Source organism: Callospermophilus lateralis, chromosome 5, assembly GCF_048772815.1.
Source record: "Callospermophilus lateralis isolate mCalLat2 chromosome 5, mCalLat2.hap1, whole genome shotgun sequence".
In the NCBI taxonomy this organism is placed as follows: domain Eukaryota; kingdom Metazoa; phylum Chordata; class Mammalia; order Rodentia; family Sciuridae; genus Callospermophilus; species Callospermophilus lateralis.
In genome coordinates, this window is record NC_135309.1 from 27976915 (window position 1) to 28002050 (window position 25136).

The 25136-nt window shown below is 44.0% G+C and overlaps 1 protein-coding gene across 3 annotated transcripts in view; it reads right to left on the minus strand.

Annotated features, from left to right (window-relative positions):
* Positions 1–4501: 4501 nt before the first annotated feature.
* The window catches only part of Cyfip2 (cytoplasmic FMR1 interacting protein 2), a 120984-nt gene continuing 100349 nt past the window's right edge, over positions 4502–25136 (minus strand). For all 3 annotated transcript variants that reach the window (XM_076856393.2, XM_076856394.2, XM_076856395.2), the window contains exons 27-31: positions 17251–17323; positions 16530–16624; positions 10998–11236; positions 9541–9688; positions 4502–7313 (exon numbers count right to left, since the gene is read on the minus strand). In XM_076856393.2, coding sequence (XP_076712508.1) covers positions 7146–7313; positions 9541–9688; positions 10998–11236; positions 16530–16624; positions 17251–17323 — 723 coding nt within the window. In that variant the 3' untranslated portion in view covers positions 4502–7145. The remainder of the gene's footprint in view (positions 7314–9540; positions 9689–10997; positions 11237–16529; positions 16625–17250; positions 17324–25136) is intronic.

A 25136-nucleotide genomic window follows, 5' to 3' on the forward strand; every position in this document is an offset into this window, starting at 1 on the left:
GGATCATGGTTTCAGAGGTTTTAGTCCATGAAACCTATGGCTTTTGGGCCTTTGGAAGGCTGAGCATTATGGCAGTGTTTCTGGTGGAACAAAGCTCATGTCATAGTGGCAAAGAAGCACAAAGAGAAGAGGCTGCAGTCCCACTGTCCCCTTCAAGGACACACTCCCAATGGCCTAATTTCCTAGTTGAATGGAACCTCTTAGTTTCCATCACCTTCCAATACAGTCATAGGCCGGGCCAAGCCTTTGGCGCACGTGCCTTTGGGCTACATTTAAGATCCCAATCATTATGTTCTACTCTGACCTCTAAAGGCGCATGTCCATCTCCAAGAGTCCCTAAAGTTTTAGCTCTTTGAGAATGGCTGTAAAAGTCTAAATCCATAACCTTTTCTGAGACTCAAGGAAAAGTCACCCATAAGAGTCTATAAAAATAAAATAGAAAAGTTACACACTTTGGAGTTACAATGGTGCAGGGTAAACATACTTATTTTAAAGGGGAGAAATAGGATGACAAAAATGAGGAGGAATGGGACCAAACAAGAATGAAATCCAAGTAAGCAAACTTCTGTATCTTCATGTCTGTCTTCTGGGGCACATGGTGGCATGATGTGAGCTCCTAAGAACTTGGGCAGCCCCACCCTTGTGACTCTGCTGGCTGACCATGGCTTCTCTCAGAAGGCATTTCATGTTCCTGGAATCTTTAACTTGCTGGGGTCTCCACTAAAAATTTGCTTTAGCATATGCTTCCCACCATGATGTTCTGCTTTACCAGAGGTCCAAAATCAATGAAGTCACTTTATCTTCTGAAACCATGAGTCAAAATAAACTTTTCCTCCTTATAAGTTGTTTTATCCCAGGTATTTAAAAAAAAACCTGCTATGGAAAACTAACAGTAAACTGTCAAAATCTGAAACTTAATTTCTCTGGTCTCAACCCCTTGGATTAGTTTACACCTTACCCTGTGTGGTCTAGTCATGCCTTTTCCTCTCATGTTCCTCCTGAGGTGAGGGAGGAGGTGCTTTGAAATACTAGGGATTCTGAATATCTGCCTCTGGTTCTTCCTTCACTTTATAAAATCTCTGGTTTCTGGGATCCATACGCTCTATGGGATCCTCTTTGTGGGGCACTGTGCAAAATCTGGAGAAGAGAAGGGGCAAAAAATCAAAAGTGTGCTAATGCCAATGCCAAGTCCTTGCGTATGCAGAAGTATGAGCCAGATAAACCTCTAAATTTATAATGTTAGGTATTTCATTATGTGAGTAAAGATGGACTCATATTGTCTGCCTAGTAGATTTTTCACTTATTATTGTATTTCAGTTGTAGAATTTCTTATTTTGTTATCTTTTTGGTGATGTTTCCATTTTGTTCACATCCCATTTTCTTGGCTTTTCTATGTCTTCCTTTAGTTCGTTAAGCACCTTTGACAGGTGTTTTAAAGTTTGTCTAATAGGTCTGCCATCTTGTCTCTAATGGTGTATTTATTATTTACTATCAGTAGTCCTTTTTTTAATACACCTTGTGATTTTTTTAAATTGAAAAATGGATATTTGAATCTAATAATGGGATAACTCTGAAAATCCACATTCTTCCCTTTCCCCAGTCTTCTTTAAAATTTTTTTTGTTATTTTGATTGATTGATGTAGACTTTCTACCTTCCATGGATCAGCCTGCGTTATAAACTTAGTCTTTTCAGGTATTTTCTGAGTCTGCACTTTTCCCTCTAAATGCATGATTAATTAGTAATTTCTCTTTCTCATGCAGTTACTTTTGAGACTACTAGCCTTTAATGTCTAGCTCCCAAAATTGGGGGGGGGGGGAAGGGAAAAATAAAGGGAGAAAAAAAAAAGATACTGACTCACTAACTCTCTTGAAGTTGCTTTAGCCAAAAGAGGAAGGGCTTTCAACACTGGTGGAAGGGGTATAGCAATGGCTGGCATTCATGTCTGTACTGTTCTGATGAGAAGCAAACCATAGTGATCAGAACAGAGATCCCCAACATATGAAGGACAAGGTCCTGATTACCCGCCCTGGCTCTTATAATCTCTGTACAAACTGTTCCAGCTTTTTCTATGGGCTGGGAACATGTGCACAGCTTTCTCTATGGGTTGGAGCACTAGAGATGGGTAGCTGCTTTGACCTAAGATATGACGTAGACGGAAATTAACTGCAATTTACTGTGGAATCCTCCTTATATAAGTTACCCATCTTCAAGAGACTACAAAGTTCTAAAATAATGACCTCAGATCATTGGCCAATGTGATTGTTGTCTCGGTGGGGATTCCTGGTATTTCCGACTCTGCCATCTTCTTATCATCCTTTCCTCTTTCTATCTAATCTTATAAAGACTTGCAAAGGGTGAGAGTCCAAGAAGTATTTCATAAAGGGTGTCCCAGCCTTCACATAGTCCAGGGCTCCCAGAGATACCGCTTTTCCTAATCCACCTTCTTTCTCAGTATTATAGGATAAAATATGCCCCCACCCCCCACCCAGTCCATATATTGAAGTCATAATCCTCAGAACATGACTTTTTTTGGTAGATAGTCTTTTTGCAGAGTGATTAGATTAACACAAGGTCATTAATGTGGGTTCTAATCCAATGTGGCTGATGCCCTTAGAGAATAGGTTCCATGGTATCATAGTGAACACTTTTGGATTCTGAATACAGAAAACAACGTCACAACACACAGGGAGAAGATGGCCACCTAGTAACCAAAAACAGAGGCCGTGGAGAAATCAACCCTAGACACTTTGATCGCTTTGGATTTCTAGCCTCTAAAAACATAAGAAGATAAATTTCTGTTCTTTAAGCCATCCCATATATGCTATTACAACAGTCTTAACCAACTAATACTTGGATACTCTAGTCTCTCCCATCATTGAAGTGCTTTCTCTTTCCATCTGAGATCCTTCAATACTTTGCCAGCCCCACTTCTTCTCTAATCATTATCCAGTGTCATGACTCGCTGTGTGTGAGTGATCCTCTTTCTATAGGAGTTTTTTTTTTCTCCCCCTAATCTTAACATTTTCTGAAACATGCTTTAAAAAAAAAAGATGATCAGTGTTGCAAAGAAAGGTCTCCAAGTTATGGCCATTATTATTATGGTTTGGATATTAAATGTTCCCCCAAAGGTGATATGCTAATGCTTGGTCACCGGCCTGTGGCACTACTGGAAGGTGGAGCCTTTAGTAGGCAGAACCAAGTGGAAGAAAGTTAGGCCACAAGGACATCGCCTTGAAGGGGATATTGAGATCCTGAACTTTTCTTTTTTTGCTTTCTGGCCACCACGAGGTGATGGGCTTCCTCTGTCATACCCTCCTGCCATGATGTACTCTCTCTCTCCACAGGCTCAAAGCAACAGAGCCAAGTGACTGTGGGCTGAACCCCTGAAACCGTGAACCCAAAGGAACTTTTTGTAGATTGATTCTCTGGTATTGTTACAGTGCTAGGAAGGGTACCCCCAAAAGGAACCCCCTTTTCACTTAGCATCTCTGAGGACAAGCAGTGTTCTATGTACACTAGTCAAATATATGACAATGTCAGGTGTCATTATTTTATGTTGATGATAATTTTCAGAGATAACTGAGAAGGATCTTGGGTGTATGAAATGGTCAGGCCTCTGAGTGTACCAGTGGGAAATAACACAGGATTATAGTATCGGAGTTGGAAAGGACTTATATTATCTCGTCCTCCTTGACAGACAAGGAAACTCGTGTCCCTGAGAGCTTGAAGGCTGGTCGTGGGAATCACGAGTGGCTCTAGCACTCTTCTCTGTGGACGGCCTTGGGGAAAGCTGGTGCTGTATGAAATGTGGGGCTCTGGGTCTTGGAAACTGGTCTTAAATATCCCTCTACTTGACATTTTTCTGGTGAGTGACAGTGACTTTCTCCCTAAGCCTGGGAACCTCCCAGCCTGTCATGTTGGGTGCTCTCCTGATACCAGACTAAGGTCAATCTTAGTGCCTCAAAGCTAGAGGTCTACTTTTGGGGTCTGGCCTGGCTGATCAGTTCACTGTAGGGTGACAGCAAAAGCCTAGGTTTTAGAACCGAGTTCGAATTTCAGCTTTGTCACTGAGTGTCTGCAGGAAAATAAACACACTCTATGGCCTCTGTAAAATGTAGACTATACCACATAGAGTGATGGGGTTGGTTATAAAAGAATGGACGGGCAGAATTTAGCATGGTGCCTGTATAAGTTAGGTCTCATCAAATTAGTTTCCACCTTTCCTCTTAAAACTAGGGGTATATAGTTAGACTCAGACTCTAGAATCTCTAGGAGAAGGAATTATTTCCTATATAACACCCAGTGCAAACCAATTTTTAAAGGTCTCATTTCCCCAGTGAAAAAGCAAAATAAGCCCTCAACTTAGAATATTTCTACCTGCTATAGTTTTTATCTTCTTTGATTCTCTTATCAGACTGGTTTCTTAGTCATTAGTTTCAATATGTCCTTCACAGTTCAATGAGGTGAGAATAGGACCAGGAATAAAGACCAAGATGCTAGTTTTACTAGTTTGGAAGCAGTTTTAATGGAGATGAAAATGTTTATCAACTCAACACAGGTACCCCCAAAATACAAACCAAAATATCATCTTCAGCTGCATAGCAAATATGATTTAAGAATTTAACATTATTTGATCACAAGCGTAAATATAAGTCACCATAAATAAATGTAAATTCATTGTACAAAAATCCCCAACAACTCTTAATACAAATATGGTACATCTGACAGTTTCTGACAGAATTTCTTAAAACTTGTTAAAATCTAAGCTTTTTTATTCTTGGTTTTTAGACACATTTAAAAAAAAATCAAAAGAGGGATAGTAACAATACTAGGGAGGAAAAAATATTGAACTTGTCCAGTGTTCATAAACAAGTACTGCTGGCGAGCTGAGGAAAGGGAATCTCTTCTGAAAGGGAAGACCTCAATTTACTAGGATCAAATATATTGAGGATAAAGTGACTCTTCCCAGAGGGTGAACTTCAGTGTTATTAAAGTAGGGTGGGAGAGATGAGTTGTTGAACTAGCAGTCTCATTAAATGGATGGGCCAGATCTCTGCAAGCAATGGCTAAGGACTTAGAATGAACGGCAGAACGTAAAAGCTAATCATCTATCTGAAAGAGAGAGCCAACTACTGTTCCCAGTCAGGACAGAGGATTTGAAAGGTTCTGGAGCCTAGAGATAAGTGGGTTTTGAAGGTGTGTTCTATCACGAAGTTCTGCCATGTGGTATAACCTCTCTCTCCTGCCTCTGGGATTCATTCACGGTTGTCAAGAGAAGAAAAGAAATTGGAACAGGAAGCGGCAGTACCAGATAGAAGGATTTGCCAGCTTGTATTTCGAACCACCTTCCCAAACTATAAATGTGTTTTTTTTTTTCATTGGCTCAGAGGTAGCTCAAAGTCCAAGGCTGGCAGAATGATTTCTTTACTGCAGTGGTTCTCAAACTTCAACGTGCACCAGTATAACTCTGCTAGCTTGTGGAGAATGCCGAGGTCCTAAATCTGTACTCAAATGAGTACATCTTACAAACTCTGGTAATGGACATTTCCTTTGTTCTTCCTGAGTGGTTAAAAATGGACCATGTTAACCATGTCCATTCATCTTCTATAGGGCAGGGGGGATCTTTATTGTTCTTTGCATTTTCTCTGTCTTCCTCCTTGGGCTGAGGACATTAAATGTCCCACTTTATATGTTCTCAGAAGCTCAGGGCCACAGGTGCTCTTTAGAGATGATGTGCTCTGTATTGAGACCTGTGCATCCCCAAGGTTCTGCTCTTTGAAGGACTTGCCACACTTGATGAGAGAGACTGTAGAAAGTTTTGGTTCAGTCGGGAAAATGGAAATAAATATATCCCTGTGACAATCTGTACCTCAAAATCTAACTTGAGGAACATTAAGAGAACAGGAAACTGAATGCAAGAGATAAAATGGTCCAAGAATCTTTCAGCAGCTAGGACAAGTGGGCATTCTGACTCCCTAAAACAGGACTTCTCTTTGGGGTACATCTTGGAATTAAAGGCTTGTTATCAAGTAGGATTTTTACTCCTAACCTCTTCATTCTCAAGATGATTTTGGCTTCTGCTGAAATAACCCCAAAATGTTTTCTCTCTTGTGGGAGTTTTCCTTTGAGAGATTCTGTGGCAAGAAGTGGTCATTAATTTGGTCACTGGCTAATGCTGTGGGTGGTACCATGGCTGATTCGTTCAGTATTGCATGCCCAATGTCCTTCACCTTGTGTGGCCCAGTGTTGAGTAATTGCTTAAAGAAGAAAGGAGCCAAATCGCCCTTGAGTTGATGAGATGCCCTAAGAGCTTTCTGTCTGGGGCTTTGGAATTCCTGGCTGTGTTCAGAGATACTGCTTCCACATAGCAGGCCTGACTACCTTCCTCACCCAGTCTCCACCTCAGTAGGAGACAATTGTGGAAGTACGTCTGGCTTTTCTCTGGGACTTCTCTGAGACTGGAGAGTTAGGAAGGGGTTTGGGGAAGCCTATACAAGGCCAGAGAGCTAACACCATCTGTTGTCATGCCACACCAGGGCCCTTTCCTGGTTCTCTGCGGCTCTTGGCACCTGGTCCAAGCATACCCTAGGGTGGGGGAATTCCTAACATCTGGAGTAGGAGGAGGTGCCACCAGGGAACTGGAAGGAGGGGAGCCAGAGGAGCTAAAGAAACCAGGACCCTATTGCACCACCGTCAGACCAGGCCCACACGCCTCTGACGCGGCCACACTCTTTTCTTGGTCTCTAAGACTTCAGTCCTGGGGGTGCTGAGAAGGAGGGCACGAGCTTGCCAGGGAGGTCTTGGGAAGCAACCACAGATGGTGGGGATGGTGGGATGGAGAAAGGACAAAAGTAGGAGTTCCAAAATACACTTGAGGGGAAAAACAAAAAGAAAGCACACACTGCCCTGTTTTTTTTTTTGTTTGTTTTTCATTTACACAATGGAACCCACCATGGAGATGTCATGGGAGAGCATGCACGAGCCCAGTCCCTGGGAGTGGTGCAAACGTGCTTGGGGGGAGGTTCTTATTTGCTTTCAAGTCCACCCCACACACTTTCCAGTTGGACCCCGTTGCAGGCTGACCATTGTCCTCTCTCCTGCTTCTCCTCCTCCTCCTCCAGGTGGAGGTCTGCAGCACATCTGCCTAGCAGGTGGTGGCCAGGGATTGGTGGATGGGTGGCTGAAAGCAGCGCACATGCTCCACAGTAGAACTGTCCGTCTCCACGGATTTCATGTACTTGTTCAGGATGGCAAAAACCTCATTGTTCAAGATCTGGTACTTCCTGATCCGGTCAGCCATCTTCTTCAGGGGCTGCAGACAAGGTTGTTCAGGTTAGGATGGGAGAAAGGTTGAGAAGCAGGGGGAGAGTAAGAAGGATTCAGTAGGTTGGGGTCCAGGTTCCTGATACTTCAATGATCATGCCACTCTCTTGCTTGAAGGATTTTATGGGTTCCTAAATCAAATGCTAAAGGCCCTTAAAAGCCTTTGCAAGTTTTAAAACTTGCTACAAAGTTACCATAATCAAAACAGTGTGGTGCTGACAATAAAGACTTGCCTAGCATGCATGAGGCCCTGAGTTCAATCCCAGCATTGGGGGGAAAAAATAAGGGTGTTGGGGGGGGGAGGGGAGGAAAGCCACATAGATCAATAGAGGCCCCAGAAAGAAATCCTTGCACATATGATAAAATGATTTTTGACAAGGGTGCCAAGACTATTTGAAGGGGATAGGACAGTCTTCCTAACAAATGGTGTTAGAAAAACTGGACATGTATATATGCAGAACAGAAAAGTTGGAATCTTACCTTATACCTTACCAAAAATTAGCTCAAAATGGATAAACGTCTTAAAAAAATAAAAGCTAAAACTAAAGAATTCTTAGAAGAAAACATGAGGGTAAATCTTCCTGACATTGGAAATGGCAGTGTCTTGGATATGACATCAAATACACAGGCAGCTCAAGAAAAGAGAAATTGGGCTACATCAAGTTGAAAACATCTATGAATCCAGGGATACAAGCAACACAGTGAAGAAGAGACATGCCCATAGAAGAGGGGAAATCTTGATAAATTGTATAAAGGGGTTTATATTCATAATATTTAAAGAACTGCAACTCAAAAACCCAAAAGCCAACAAAAATAACCCCCTTAAAGAGATGAAGGAATTAAACACATTCTTCTAAAGAGACATAAACATCCATGAACACATGGAAAGATATTCAACGTTACCAATCATTATGGAATTGCACATTAAAACTCCAATGAGCTACCACTTCATGCCCATGAGCAAATGATCAAAAACACAGAAAATAAGAGAACCTGCAAACTCCTGTGCATTGCTGGTAGGAATATAAAATGGTACAGCGATTATGGAAAGCAGCACAACAGTTCCTCAAACTAAGCAGAATTATCAGATGATTCAATAAGTCTTCTGGGTATATATTCAGAAGAACTGAAAGGAGAGACTCAAACATATTTAGACACCTGTGCTCACAGCAGCATTATGCATAATAACCAAAAGGCAGACACAACTTAACTGTCTATCAATGGATTTTTGTTTTGTATCAACAAAATATGGTACGTAGATGCAATAAAATATTATTCATCCTTAAAAGAAGGAAATTTGACATGCTGTATCATGGATGAGCCCCAAGGACTTGATGCCAAGTGAAATCATCCAGTCACACAAGGACAAAGAGTGTCCTTGCGATTCCACTTGCATAAAGTACTTGGATTCATAGAGATAGGGGTGTGCTTGGCAGGGACAAGGGAATTATTTTTTAATGGGCACAGTTTCAGTTGGGGAAAATGGACACGTCCTGGGATGTGCTGTCAGATGCACAACCTGAGTGTACTTAATCCCTTTGAACTGTACACTTAAAAATGGTTACAAATGTAAATGATAGACTTATTTTACCACATTTTTTTTATAACACCCTTCACAAGGAGGTTTCTGCCCCATTTTCCTCATCAGGTCCCTGGTCCCCACCATTTGTTCCTGACATCCTTCTTCATACCTCTGTGCTGTAGCTGTTCCCTCTGTCTAGAATGTTCTCCTGAGCCTTGCAATCCATTTGTTGTCCTCATTCTGGACTCGGGGTAAGCACTGCCTCCATGAAGCCTTCTGCAGCCATTCCTTCTCTGCCCCCTCTGCCTAGTCTAGAGGGTTCTTTCTGCTAGCAGCCCTGCCTATCCCAGACCAGCACTGTCCCATCCCAGGGCAACTTTAGTGTCCAGTGAATGGACACATGGTTTTTGTACACAGGAGCCATCATGAATCAAGACTGCTTAGGACAGGGAAGGGAGCCCAGCCCTGCCCTCCGGGTGACCTGATATAAGTGGGTGACCTGATATAAGTGGGTGACCTGATACAAGTGGGTGACCCACGGCTTCCTGCAGGCAGGCCCCCAGCTGCTGAGTGTCTTTGTGCACCTGTGGTGTGGGGAGAGGGCCTCAGGTGCAGCCCCCCACCCCTCTTCTCTGATGCCAGCCTTTAGTCAGGCTGGCCGCACCTCCCAGGCCCTGGCCACAGGCCTGCTCACCACATTCTTGATGATCTCGTCCTTCCCGTCCTGCCTCTGTACTTTCAGCAGGTGGTAGCAGAAGTCGAACAGGTCAAAGCGACGCTGCTGGCCCAACAGGACGATGATGGAGCAGCCAGCCCAGTTCAAGCCATCTCCAAAACACTGCCTGGAGAGGGGAGAGGAAGCAGTTGTGGTGAGAGCAGGGAAGGAGGGCCCTCATCCCTGAGCCAGCAGAATACCCGGTGAGCAGAACCACCTCTGGGCCAAGATGCTTAATCTGTAAAATGGGCGCAAGAAAAACTGTGAGGGTGGATCTATGTGTTCCAGGGACTAGGATTATATAATAGGTCCTTCTAATCACAAGAAGATCTTGTTACTGAAGTAACAAGAATCGGCTTTGAAGAAGAGATGGATTTTCAAGGAAAATCCAAAACGGCCCTTGAGACTCAAGTGGTTGGTGGTGATTTCAGGCGAGTGAAAGGAGAATCCGTCTTGATTCTTTGAGGTGAAGGCCAATTTCAAATGAAGAGACCAACCGGCCACACTGGGCTGAAGGGGAGGCAGGGTGTGGTGGTGGTGGAGGCTTTGACACAGCTCCGACTGACTGCAAGGCCCAACTCTTAAGAGACACGGGCGATGTGGACAGCGGTGGGGACCTGCCCTCTCTGCTCTTGACCTGGAGCCGCAGCCCAGTCTACTAGGGCAGCTTTCTCGGGCCCTCACAGACTTTTTCTTGGCTCCAGTGGGACGGGCCTTGTCACCCTCTCCACCACTGGCCTCAACATGGAGCTGGGTGAGTGCAGGAGAAACCAGGCTCCGCTTCCGTCTTCTCCAGACAAGACTGGGCTTCTGTGATAGGGTCCTGGTTTTCCACAAGTAGAGTTTTGTGGGGGTGAGGTGGTCAGTGAGGTTTTTATTCTCCTTTGCACGGGTGTGGTCTGGAGATTGAAGCCAGAGCTTCGCACATGCTAGGTAAACGCTGCAGCACTGAGCCACCCCCAGCCCGACAGCCAGGTTCTTAACGCTGGGCTTCCGCCCGCACAGTCACACTCTCACATTCTGGTTCTGCTCCCAGCCATCTGTTGCCTCTCCCGGAATGTCCCTTTCTTCCCCCATGAATCCAAGTCCCAGTCACTGTTGGAGGGAATTCTGTTCTAGCCTGTGAATGAAAGTCTAATGTCCCACTCCTTCTACTCTGACATCTGTCACCCTTGCTGCAAAACAACCTCATCCAATGGACTTTACCTTTGCATTTTTTGTCCCCTCTTTGGTCACCTAAACTCCATGAGGCCAGAGCTGTCCACTTTTGCTAAGCACCGCTGTGAGTCCAGCACCTGGCATGATGACCAACATACTGGGTGTGACAATTGTTGGGCCCTTCAGCCCCTGCCCAACTTCTCAAGGGGTTGTGGCAGCTGGTGGCTCACAGGGAGAGGGGCAGGTTGGCGGTGGCCCTGCCTCCTTGCAGTACTCACTCAGCTGTGAACTCGTTGGTCCCCACGGGGATGCAGTAGACGAACTGCATGGCACTCCACAGCCGGTGGAACTCCACGCACTCGTCCACATGCATGACGCCGTTGGTGGGTGGTGGACCCCGCCAGATGGGGTCCTGCAAGTAGCTTCGAATGCGGGTCAGGATGACCTCGAACATGGACAGGCCACAGCACAGCCGCTCCTTGGTCAGCAGGTCACCTTCCCGAGCAATGGCAATTTGCTGGGAACAGAGGTTTATGTAAAGATCCAAGATCCCATTTGTCACTTCCCAAACACTGGAGCTGGCAGCACCTGGAATTCATTCACCAGGACTGATGACCTGCCCAGCGCCGAGTGCCAACTGTATAAACCCAAGTGCAACGACAGGCAAGCTTGTGGTGAGTTGTACTTGTGGTAAGTAAATCCAGAAGCATCTCAAGAGGAATGATTTGTAGAAACTATGACTTAGCCACATAATAAAAAGCTAGGTAGGTGTTGAAGAGTATGACTTTACTGTTACTACAGCTAGTTCATTACTTAGTGGGTAACACACCAGGTCCCATTTTAAGCACCTGGTAGGTACTGACTATCCAATCCCATGAGGTAGACCTGATTATCCCATTTCACAGAGGAAGAAACTGAGGCTCAGGCAGCCCATGTGGGGTAAAGCTGGGATTCCATTTCTGATAGTCTGGATCTAAAGGACAAGTGAAGTGTCTAGAGTGAGGTGTAGAAATGAGGTCTATTACAAACCTACTAAAAGCACCAGCCCGCAGTCCCACAGGCAGACACCAGTATATGCGTGGTGTGTGTTTGTATGCAGAAAACATTTTAGAAAGATTAAAATCAGTTGTGGGGGCAGTTTTTACTTTAAATACTTATGTGCAGATGAATGTGCTAGAAGGAACATATGTTAATCTTTTAAAATTTGCTACTGACTTCACAGAGTTATTTCCTCTAGTTAGAAGTTCTTCCTTGGCAATTGCAAATGATCTCTATTAATAATGTACACTGATTTCTCATCTGAGTCCTGGATCCTGTGCATCTAGAAGTCAGATGTCTAGACAAGCACATCAAAACACGCTGCAATAGGTGTTTTGTGCAATATGAGTAAAAATATCTGGGATAAAGGAGCTGAAAACCTTCTGCAAAGCAAGATAAACATTAAAACCTAAGGCTAAAATAAGATACCCTAGTCTGGGGAACAGAGCTAAGAGAAGTGGCTTCTGAGATGGAGAGGTCCCATAGGGACTTATTCGATCAGTTCCCTCCTGGGACATTTCCTGGACAGCCCATTATACAGGTGGCTGGGAAGCACCTGCCTGTCCTCAGTCTGAGCTCCCTCCCTGGAAGTCCCTATAGAGGGCAGCTGCTAAGTGAATCTATGGAAGGGAATAAATCGGGAAACACCAATCCTGGAGCCCAATATGAATGTGGGCCACAAGTATGGTTGTCATGACAACTGCAGGCAGGGTTTTTTCTTCTTCTTCTTCTTTTTTTTTTCCTTTCAGTATGGGGGATTGAACCCAGGGATACTCTGCTACTGGGTGGCATCCCCAGCCCCTCTTATTTTTTTTAAATTTTGTGATAGGGTCTCACTGTGTTGCTCAGGCTGGTCTCCAACTTGAAATCCTCCTGCCTTAGCCTCTCAAGTAGCTGGGATTAAAGGTGTGTGCCACTACACTGATCTGTGACAACCATAAAGTGAAAGAGGGCTAGGAAAAAGATGAATTGGAGTAAAGTTTGCCAACCTGTGTTTTAAACACAAAGGTGAGGGAGCTTTAATTCATGGGGTTCAATTTGGCAATGTAAGCAGATATATCCAACTCTTGAGCAGAGAGGAGACCCCTCAAGTTGCTGCACTTAGCTAGAAGGATCATTTAAAAAAAAAAAAATCCTGAAACCTATGCTTGATTCTGTTCTTATTCTGTTCTCTTTGGCTCCTGAAAGAGCTTTTACATCAGAAAGCCTGCCTGGTACAGGGGAGATGCTCAGCAAATAAAGGACCTACACTTGCAATTCAAGTCATTAATATTCTCTCGGGTAAATTAATACAGAGCTCTGGTTTTCTAACTAATGTACTATGCATTTGGTTAGCCTGAATCAGTCCTCAGGGCCTGACAATCCTGGTAGGGGAACTATAAAAAGGGGCAACTGAATTGATAAATCTACAGGCAACGTTTCAATTCAGGTGGTTTCATCCATCACAGACAGTGAAAGATGCCTCATCTCTTTCCTTTGGAAGAATGAAAATCCTTCCAGTTCTTTCTGTGAACTATAAAAGTAATACATAGTCACTGGGTTAAATTTGGAGAAAAAAAATTTTTTAAAGGTATAAGAAAGAAAATTTAAAATCCCTCTAAACCCCGTTGCCTAAAAATGAACTTTAAAAAAATATTGCTGCATTGTATATTTGCACACATAATTAACAAAATTTGGATTACATCATTGATTGCTTTTTTAAATCGCACTATAGAAGTAACTTAAAAACTGATTTCCTTCAATATTTTCAATAGCATGATTTTTTTTATGGCTGCACAAAATAACCTTTGATATACCTACTCTATTTAGTTCTCTATTCTTCTTGGTAATTTTAAATTGTCTACAGATTTTCATTGTTGCAGACAATGCTAAAGCAATCACCCTTATGCATAAAAATTTATGACCCTATCTCTGCTCATTTGTTGGATGAATTCTGGGGATAGAAGGTCTAATATTTTAAAAGGCTCTTGCTCCATAGTGGCAAACAAGTCTCAAGAAAAGCTAAACCATGGTATGTCTACCTTGGTCAAGCCAATTTCTGGTCCCCTCATCAGAGCTATCATAAAGAAATGTTCTTCACCGACTTGGGGAATAAAAAAGAGTATTTCAATTTTTGAATTTGCATTCTGCTGATTGTTAATACAGAAACTTTTTACTGTGTTGGCATTGTATTTTTTGCAGTATTAGGGACTGAACCGAGGGCCTCATGCATGCTAGGCAAATGATCTACCACTGAACTACATTCCTGACCTTTTGAAAAATTGTATTTTGAGGCAGGGTCTTGCTAAGTTGCAGAGGCTGACCTTGAACTTGTGATCCTCCTGGCTCAGCCTCCTGAGTAGCAGGAATTAAAGGTGAATGCCACCACGCCTAGTGGCATTATGTTTTTATATTTTAAATTTTCTTTCATGTGACTTTTTCTTTTGATTTATCTCATTTTTTCTTTTTGCATTAAAAAGAAAAGAGCTTTATAGATTCTGATGCAAACAGCCCAATTTGTGGCTGGGTGCTATGTACCTGGGAAGGTGTTTGCCAGAGCTCTGATCCATTTCTTTTCTACAGTGAGGTCCCTCCAACCAACCTCCAATATGATTTCTGCATTTAGTGTCCTTTGGAAGAGTGTGAGATCTTAATTTTCTTCTTTATGGGATCCTTTATGTTTATTATTCATATATTATTTGCTTATTATAACAATCAAGAAAGGCAACTCAACATAATAGTGCTGGGCAATGAACCAGGTCCTCTAAATTTGTCCCAGAAACAAATGCAAATGATGCGATGCTGTTCAACATTCCTTGCTTTAAATTTGCCACACATTTCCTCTGTTACTGACTAAATATGTGAGTTTGAGCAAAGGAGAGACCTGAGCTAGCTTGGAAGTTAATATTTTATTAACTCTGGATTCTATGGGATAATTTTAAAAAATTTAACACATTAATTACACACATCTGAAGGGGATTCAGCGAGGCATTTCCACACACGCACTCTGCATGAACTGATGTATCCATCCACCCTTCTCCCACCCTCAATCTTCACCTCCCCCAGACCCTTGTAATCCTAACCCTCAACCTGAATGTAGAATAGTGATTTTTTTCTTTCCTTTTTTTTTTTTTAATTGAAGAAAGGAAACTTACAAAACTGGCATTTCCTCTCTCGCAGAAGTCTAGGCTTTTGTTTGTTGAATATTCATTTGACAAATTGAGATTTCTATCAGTCCCAAGGAAATGGCATTCACCAGAACAGGGAAAGAATTCACAGTCCCCCGAGTGAAAACACATGCCAAGCCTCGGGTGGAGGGGCTGGATTCTTGGAGGATGACACCAGCAGAGCAGACACTGGTCCACATTGCTGGCTTGGGGGATTTCTCCCTAAAAGGAAATCCTTTTGGAGGATCTCCTCTGCTCAACTTCTGAGGGCCAGAAAGGAAAATGTGCAGTGTCTGAGTTCTCGAGTGAGTTAAAGAACCTGAGTGCCACTGAGCTCTAAGTAAGTCCCGTATTCAGCAGGAGCTTGGTGGTGTGCAGGGGGACCTCCGAAGGTGGCTCCATCAGTGTGACACCTGGACAGATGGGGCTCTGCCGTGGGCTCCAAAGACCTGCCAGGTTTTGCCAGAAGAGAGACCACCTTCTGCTCTCTGCTGAGGATGTGGCTCCTTCTGACCTTGGTGCTAACCTCAGATAGGAATGCGAGCCCAAGAGTGGACTTCAGTCCTAAATCTTCTCATCAGTGGTATCAGTAAGCAAAACAAACCACCCTGGCTTTGTCCTGCAGTGGTGTCCTGTTACTCCTCTTTTTGAATCCTTCCCCTGATTGCCCCCCAAATGTAAAGCTTGCTTAAATCAACTTGAAGGAAAACAGAGCTTGCTTCTTGTGGCCCATCTCCCCCATGCACTTCCTGCCTCCCCCTAGAGTGTGTGAATTCTCTGAAGGAAGGGGGCCTGTCCTGCTCGGCTCCATGTTCACAGCAACCGGTCTGGGGTTTAACGTAAAATTAATCACAGAGCTAACATAAGTCCATTCACTTTGAAAATACTAGAACATTATGGCTAAAGATGAAGGGTTCACCCCACTCAATTCCATCTCTCTTCAGAGGCTGTCCATGATAAACTAGGAATATCATTCCAGATATCTTCGGGAAAAGTGTGATTCATATGGTTTGGGTATGTGCATTGTTTAAAAGAAAAAATAGCACCATCCAGTGTGAACTGTAGCACATCTTGTTTTATACACCCAACTGTGCATTTAAGGTCTATCCACACTGATTGATATGGCTAAATCTAATCTTTCCTTTTTATTATTGCATATTAAGCAAATACTGAATATATTACTCTGCAGCATTTTAGGTGCTGAGTATTCCTCACTTTACTGGTAGACATGTAGGCTTTAGCAAACAATGTTACCATAAGCATCTCCTGTTTCTGGGAGTGTTTCTCTAGCAAAAATATCCAGAAATGAACTGAGGACTCGGAGTGTGCCGTCTTAATTTTGCGTGTAGAGGACTTCTTGATGCCTTACAGGGGTGTGATGGGTCCTTGTCTAAATGACCTAGCTTCTTCCTCTCTTGGCAGGGCACATAATACAGGATGAAGAAGAAAGAACTCAATCTGCAAATTTCATCCCAGACCCATTCCTGCCACTAATTGGCTTTGTGGTATTTGACACTTTCCTTCTCTGAGCCTAAATTTCCCTGTCTGTAAAATGAGGAGGTTGGGTCCAGTGCTCTCCCTCTAACGTTCCTGTTGGTCCTCAGAGGCTTGGTGATAGGTTCTTACCTGGGGCGTCCCCAGGCGCTCAATCAGGGGCACCAGGTGAAGCGGGGCATACTTGGCTTCCAGGCGTTTCATCCGGACTTCTAGTCGTTCTCCCTCTGCAAAAGGAGCAACCGAGCAGACTTGAGATTGGGCCACAATGGGTGACAGGGAAGGAGAAGCTCAGGGGACTGGATGATGTGTCTGTATTCCAAACTTTGAATGGGGCAGGTAGAACTTTCTCCTTGGTTCTGGAAACTGATTAGGAATCACTACAAAGAAACGATTTTTGTAAGCTGTGTCCAATAATGGAATCATGCTCCCCACGAAGAGGTAAGATCCTCAACACTTGAGGAATTTAAACCAAGGATAGATAGCAACATACTAAGGGTAGTCTAGAAGGCCTAGAGTGTCACTCCTAATCCTGGGATTGTTCGACGGGTGCCCAATGTGACCTTCTCTCTTTCTGACTACAGATCTGAGGTCACTGGGATTAAGTGTTCAGATTCTGCCAGGTTTGGTGGCTCATGCCTGTAATCCCAGAAACTCGGGAGGCTGAGGCAGGAGGATTGTGAGTTCAAGCCAGCCTCTGCAACGCAGCAAGGTACTTAGCAACTGAGCAAGATCCCGTCTCTAAATAAAATTCAAGAAAGGGCTGGAGATATGGCTCAGTGGTTAAGCACCCTTGAGTTCAATCCCAGTTTAAAAAAAGAATGATCAAGTTCAAAGGCAAGCTTGTTCTTACCCTTGATGTAGACTCTGGGCAAGATGTTTTGGAAAGGTGCAGCATGGAGCAGATCACAGACTTCTTCCTGAGACTGCAGGGATGGCGGGAAAGAAAGAGAAAACAATTTTAAACTAGAAAGAATTTTCATTCCTAAAACCCTGAGCATTAGAGTCAGCCAGACAGGGATTCAAATTCTGGCTCTTGTACTTATTAACTGAGTAACCTTGGCAAATTATTTAGCCTCTCTGAGTCTATGTATTTATCTATAAAATGAGGTTGAGAACAATACTTACTTTAATGGGTTGCTGTGAGAATTGAGAGAACGCATAAACTGCTAGCAAAGTCCCAGGCACATACTGAAAGCTCAATACATTTTTACTATAATCTTTTTTTCTTTTAGTTTTTAATTGATTCATTATAATTATACACAATAGTAAGATGTGTTGTTCCATTCTCATACATGCACATAACATTACAAGTAGGATGAATGACAGGGGGATCAGCGATGATGGATCCCAGACGTCCTCTGTCTGGTTGTTTGGGAAGTCTGCAGGATTAAAGAAGGTGGCTGGGCCAATCTGTCCACCTATAAATCCAGAAAGGCTTGTAAATCCCCGTATCAGATTGGTTTGGTTTTCTCCACACCAGACACCAACTATTGAGAGAAGGGAAACTAACACCCGGGTCAGGCAAGGTTTGATGGGGACTAGTAATGCACAAAAGTCAGCTTAGAAGCAAAAAAGTATGATTCGGGCAAAACAGAAGACAGGCTAGTGGGCTTAATGTTCTGGGGCTGGCTCATGGGCTCATGATTACAGGATTTCAGAGCACGAGGCAGGGTGGGAGCCAGAATAGCCAGCGCCCCACTGGGGCTTGCGTCCCATCTTTAACTTGTGGGCACTGGAGTGAGGTAAGATCCAGGCTCCATCCAATTCTGATACCAATCCTTCCTTCTGCTTGATTTGGGGTTTAATTTGCTCTTTTTTTCCAGTTAAGGTGGAAGCCTAGATTCTCGATTTGTTGCCTTTATTCCTTTCCAAATATAAAATCCAGGTTATTTTCCCCACTGCCTCCAGCAATGAAGAACCCATTCTTCTGGGTGCAGTCAGCCCATTTCTGGACAACGCTAATGGCTGGAGACTTTGGTTTGGTGTAAGCAAGGCTGCCTCTGGACTACATCATCTTTCTCTCCCTCCCTCAAAGCTGAGCCCCTTGTTAGAGAGATGGAGACATCCCTCTCCATTCCCTAGCCTTCCCCTTCCTCCTCAGCAAACAGAAGTATCGTGTGCAGGCACACTACCATGGCACAAGGGCTCTGGATACCTTCCCCTCATGTTGCATGGTGACCCTGGACTGTCAGGTGCTGTCCTCTTAAGCCACTGTGGCGCTGTGTTCTTCTATCACTTAGGTTTCTCCTTTTTAGCCTCTTTGCCGGTTTTTACTTTTGACCATCCCTTCAATACTGGTTTTCTTAAAATACCTTAAATGTGGGTTTTTACTCCACCCACCTAGTTTATCTCACCAACTCCGGTGACGTGATGACCCACTCATGGCCTGTGACTTATCAAGTCTATATTTCCACCACGTTTTTATTTATTTATTTGCCAAGTTCCAGACTTGCATACTCAAGGGCTCCTAGCTGGCTGTCCCTGCCTGGATGTGCCATAGCTCAACACTTCTAAACCCGACCTTCTCCCATCTGGGAGTCCTTGCCCACAGAATGGCACACTCCTCAATTCATCTGCCCATGCATGAGCCTGGGCCTCGTCATCTTCACCTCTTCAGACCAGCTAGTCTGTGTCCCGGTGCTTCTCGTATCTCTTAATTCTTTCCATGTTGACCATCGCAACACCATGAGCCCTTTAAGGGGACGGATGGTGTGTCTCTGCCTCTTATTCCCAGAAATAACATTATGATATGCCTAGCATACAGTCATTAACTGAATATTCTTACCCCATAAATGTTTCTTGGATGAATAAGAGAATTTGTCTCTGACAGTCCTCTGAGTTTGAACTTGTAGCTCTCATATCTGCCCGCTTGTTCACCCAACAAGTATTCATTGAGCACCAGGCACTATTCTAGGCTTTGCCAATATGCTGTCAAACAAGTTAGACTAGACCTTTGCTGTACTGGAATTTAAATCCATAGACATATATAAACAAGTAAACAAATGATAAGATTTCAGATAGTGGTAAAATAGGCTAGAGCGTGGGCTGGGAGTGAGGAAGGGTGGTTGGGAAAAATCTTTAGGGGGCAGTAATATCTGAATAGAGAATGGAATGAAGTGAGGAAGCTCCCTGTATGGAAAGGGCATTTCAGTTCAAGGGCCCTGTGGTAGGGAATAAGCTGGACAATAGTGATGAAAGCAATTATAATTCACAGAGCAGGAGGCCCTAGGGTAGGGAGCAAACAAACCACGTGGGGCCTGCTAAGCAGGGTACTGAGTTTGGATCTTATTTTAAACATAAGGAGGTGCCTCCTGGAATTTAAGTTGTTCCAAGCAAAGTTCTGCCTCTCACAGCCACACTGCCAAGTTTTCAGTTGCTCCTAGAAAAGGTTAGCCGTTGTGGGAAGGATCAGCTTTGGATTCTGTGAATTTCGGTTGATCTGGGGACAGGAAAGAGAAAGCTCCGGGTCCTCTGCAACAAAAAGCAAAGTGGCTGCTGTCTTCATTTTTCACAATGAGCTGCTACTTCAGATTTCTTTTGGGGAGACAAATGCTGTTTTACCAGCTCTGAGCCCATCCCCCACATTCGCAAACTGCAGACCCAGGGTTTTCTGGTGCTCTGAGCTGGCGTGCTTCCTGTGTGTTTTCTAGGATGCCATTTGTCTCAAAGAGAAGGTTGTGGCCTCCTGAGAGAGGTGGGGACGCATTTGCCTGGAAGGTCATTTGTGTCCTGAGGCGGCTAGCTGCACACTCTGCAGCACCTTCCCTGGACAATGCCTGTCTGGCATTCATTAGCTGAGATCATTGCCACCAATAAAAACAGCCAGTGGGGACACACAAAGAAAAGCCTGTGTGAACAACAGGAACAAGCTGCCATTGTGGGAGCCGGTGCTAATGGCTGACCTCCTCTGTCTCCTCCTTATCTTAGGGAGTCCCCACCCAGGGGAGGGTCCACTCTGCCCAGCAACCTGCAGGCCATGCTCTGCTGGAAGGGGCCTTACTTGGCCTCTGAAGCCCACTCGGCACTGGTTCCCTTCCCTCTCCTCGTCCCCGTGCCCCCAACTTGGCTCTGCTGGTAGCTTTTTTGTCATTCAAACTGGCTGTCCTTATGTCCATGAGGGAATCCTTGCCCGTGCTGTCTGTCTGTCTCTCTGGAATGCTCCTTATCCATCTCCTCATCCCTACTCGTTTTGCTTAGCAATTCCCTTCCTTCAGATCTCAATTCAAACATTTTTCCAGAACACTTTCTGGACACCTCCCCGTCCCCCAATACCTCCCCGTCCCCCAATACCTCCCCGTCCCCCAATACCTCCTCGTCCATGTAGGTTTCTGTTAAATGTCCTCCAAGGAGCAATGCTTTTCCTTGACAGCATTTGAGATCAATCTATATCATATATTCCTCTATGGGACTGTCTAATATCTATCTTCCCTCATTGGAATTTAACCTCCATAAAGGTAGAAATGAGGTTCATGTTTTTATTATATTTTATTCCCAAAGGTGAACACTATACCTGATATATAGTAAATACTCAAATATCATCTGGAATGAAACTTGGGCGTCTGACATGTAAGAAGAGATTCTGTTCTCTCAATTCTCTATCTTGTATCTTCCTACATCTCCTTGTTAATGAGATGAGTATTTTCTCGTCAACTTTATTGATTACTCGGTATGAAGTGTATGAAATATTTTTTAACAAATGCTCCGTGTCATGGGATTTTCAGCTGTTTTTAATTTTCTATCCCTCTCTCCTTTTCTTCCTACTTGTAAGCATTCACTGTTTTCTACAGTGAATGTTACTTCAAAAATGTAGTCAAAAAAAGCAAAACACAAACAAACAAAAAAACCACACCCTCAAAGCAACTAATTCTTAATTTTTAAATCAAAAGCTTTTCTTTTGGAGTCCTGCTTCTGAAATCAAACAGAAGGAAATTAAATCCTAGCCGGCCACCTTGTCTACAAACAACTATATTTGCACAGGTTAATGCAAATATTATTTTTTTGTTTTAGGCTCCATTTAAGGATAAATCACAGATGTAGAACAGAATATGAATATTATTTAAAAATACAGCTTGATGATATAAACGTGTTAGCTGACAGGGCGTCGGAGGTGGAAGAGCCAGGAGTGTTAGTTTTTTCAGTGTTTCAGTCTTATCCTGGAAAGGAGTCAAGACACTAAATCTAATTACCAAAAGAAAGAGTGGAGGTGTAAGTACATTATCTATGATTACAGGAGGAAACAAAAGAGGTGAGGAGTACTATAATCAAATGCTGAGAGGAAGAGGGGAGAGAAAGAAATGAGCTGAAATCCCATCGTTCTCACCAGGGAGTCGATAAATACCATCTAAAGTTGCTAATTATGAAATAGAAGTTATCTCTGTCAAGTGCTATGGAAATAACCAGAAGAACTCGAAAGAAGTGATAAAGACAGGCTGTTTCGGGGCTTGGGGTGTGAGCGGGGAGAGATGCGTTGGAGCCCAGAATGATGTTTTTCATCATAAGCTCATTTGTATGAGTTGATCTGTGATCGTGTGTGATTAAGAGCAATTTCAATGCAACAGAATGAAGAGGCTGTATTAAATGGTCTCCAAGGGTTCCTCCCTAGAACAGAGTCAGTAACAGCATAATTGTTCTGCTCTTTGGGAAAGTGGAGGCAGTGAGCTCTCCGAGCATCAACTACATGACAGGTGCTCTATACCTGTCGTCTGCTTTACACTCTAGAGCATTTCTGGGAGGCAGGTCTTCCTGTCCATCCTGTGGATGAGCAAATTGAGGCCCTACGTGGTTTCCTAACTAGCCCCACCTACACAGGGAAGGTTTGAATGTCTCCAACAAAACTCGTGTTGACCCAATCCCCAAAGTCACATGTAATGGAATTTGGAGGTGGGATCCTGGGGAGGTTATTGGGCCAGAAAGGCTCTGCACTCATGAATAGGTTAATCCATCTATGGATTAATGGATTAATGGGACAATGGGTTATCTGGAGAGTGAGTCTGTTATCAAAGTTGGTTTGGCTTTGTCTCTTTTTTTTTTTTTTTTTTTGATGAGGTAGAGATCACACCCAGGGCCTCCTGTATACAAGGCAGGGACTCCACCAAAGTCAGGACTTTGTCTTTTTTCTCAGGCCCCTACCTTATGATACCCTGAATTACTCAGCACTCTGTAGCTTCCTCCAGCAACAAGCCCTTCACCCTTTGCTATCCCAACCCGCAGAAAGGTAAGTAATGAATTTATTTTCCTTATGAACTATCCAGTCTCAGGTATGTAGTTTTAGCAACAGAAAATAGACTAAGACGGGAAGTTTGAAATAGTTTTCTCCTCATTATATATACATGTTATGAAAAACACAATTATCAAAAGTATGAGAAAATCACTTAAAATTTTATCACTTGAGAAACTTTAGACTTGCTCATATCAGGATCATTTGTTGATTTAATGGATTTTTGGTCATAACAACTACTATTCTTTAAACTTAAAAAAAAAAAAAAAGTGACATACATATATAGTTTAAAAAATGACAAGAGGCCGGAACCATCTTCTAGCCCCCGTCCCACCGCCCAAACAGGAAATCACTGATACTTCTATTCCCAGAGGTAACCTCTAATCTGAATTTGTGTAAATAACTTAACGGTGGTGTGCTGGCGTAATTCCAAAGCACTGGACCACTTACGATGTCAACTTATACCTTTTAATTCTTTCCTCCCAACTCACAAAGTTCTCCACTTAATCTTATCCATCTAACAAAACTCCACTTGAATTTCACCTTCCAGAAGTTCCCCCAAACCCTCCTGGCCACAGTGCCTTTTCTTTTCAATAACTGATCAGAGCTCTTATTCATTCAAGGCCCCACTAAGCTGTCTGTAGACTGAACTGTCTGGCCACAGTCTGCTTCTGATGGAGAAGAAAGGCAGTGACCCACATCTTATGCAAAACGCTGACTGGGTGAGTCTTCTTGGAGGGACCAGCATGCCTGGGACCTGCATTTTGTCTGATATGAGAGGCCAATGAGAAGAACATGGAGAACGTGGGTATACTGTGATCTAGAGTTCAAACAAGAAGTTCTGACTAGGACAGATCTAAGCAGAGATAAAGTCCCTCGCTCACAGGACAAATAGAAGGTATCTACTACCCTCATGGTTCTTTGCAGGGAACTGGAATGCAGAGTGAGGGAAACCTCATGCACAGTCCTTACAGGACAAAAGTAAAAAAAAATGCCCCTGCTTTTTTTTTTTAAGAGCTAAACTTGGGACATGCACGAGTCCTCTGGACAACCAATTCAGATGGGGGCAGGATGACTGGAAATGCTTTTTGGCAAAGGAAATACTAACTAGAGGCCTGAACCAGGGTTTCAGGTGAAAAAGAACAGCACCTGCAAAGTCCCCAGGGCAAGAGACACCATGGCGGGCCAGGCACTGAGGCCACTGTGTGCAGTGTTGGGCGAGGTGATGTGAGATGAGGAAAGGGGGCCAAGCAGGAGGCGGAGTGAGTGGAATTTGAAAACTGTGCTTAGATGTCTGGATGCTACTGTGGAGGCTTCCATCAGGGAAATGGAATATCAGAGCTCCACCTTCTGGCTGCAAGGGAGAGAAGGGAATGGGGGCGGGTGGGGTGGGGAGGAGTATTGAAACCCTCCAGGCAAGAGAGGTGGGTAAGGTGTAGGGTAAAAGGGGGCAGAGAGGAGGAAGCACCTGCCATAGACCAGATGACTGGATATGAAGAGAGAGAGGACATGAGGCCACACGAGGCCTCTTCTTGGAGCTGGGGGACATGGTGTGTTTGCAGGAGGGAGATGAGATCAGATGTGGGTGAAGCCGGCTTCTGATGTCTGTGGACCTCCAAGGAATCATGTCTAGAAGGGAACTCTGGATAAAAGGCCTTGGGCCCCATGGGGGAGAGCTGAACTTGTAAGTCACCAACACAAGGAAGGAACTGATCCCAGAGGAGAGGAGATACAGGAGCATGGGTGTGTGCAGGTGGGTGCTTCTCAAGGTGGCCAGGCACCTCTGACTATATGTGACTAGTGACCCAGTAGCACCCGAGATCAAAGGAAGACTGACAGATTCCAGGTCCATCCTGTTCACAACCTGAATGGGGATGAAAAGCCACCCTCCTGGCCAGAGGCAGGGAAGAATGTCACCCTTATACATAGGGTGTGACTGCTTTCCCCCCTCTTCAGGTCATCAGAACCTATTAACTGCTTGCTCTGTGAGCCGACAGACAACCTAAAAGCCAGAGGATGACATTCTGCACAGAGTCCAAGCGGAGCCTGGATGCTGTAGGAACCCAACAATAAGGACCCTGCCAGCTGCATGAAAACCCAGCGTCTACTACCTAGGGAAGGGGAGAGCCAAGGACACCCATGACTGGGAGACAAAACAGAATCCTTAAGGTACAACAGGAGAAGCTGCCACCTGTTTTAGTTAGATTTTCTTGCTGCTGTGACTAAAGGACCTAAAGGACCTAACCAGAACAACTAAAAAGGAGGAAAGGTTTATTTAGAGGCTCGCGGTTTCAGAGGTTGCAATCCATCAATAGCTGGCTTGATTCCTCAGGTCTTCAGATAAGGCAGAAGAAAGTGTCGGAGAGAAGCAGCTCATATGGTGATCAGAAAGCAGAGAGAGGTCTCCCCTTGCCAGATACAAATATATACCCCCAGATCATGCCCCCAATTCCCACCACCTCCAGCCATACCCTACCACTTTAGTTACCACTGTTAATCCCTGTCAGGGTATTAATTCA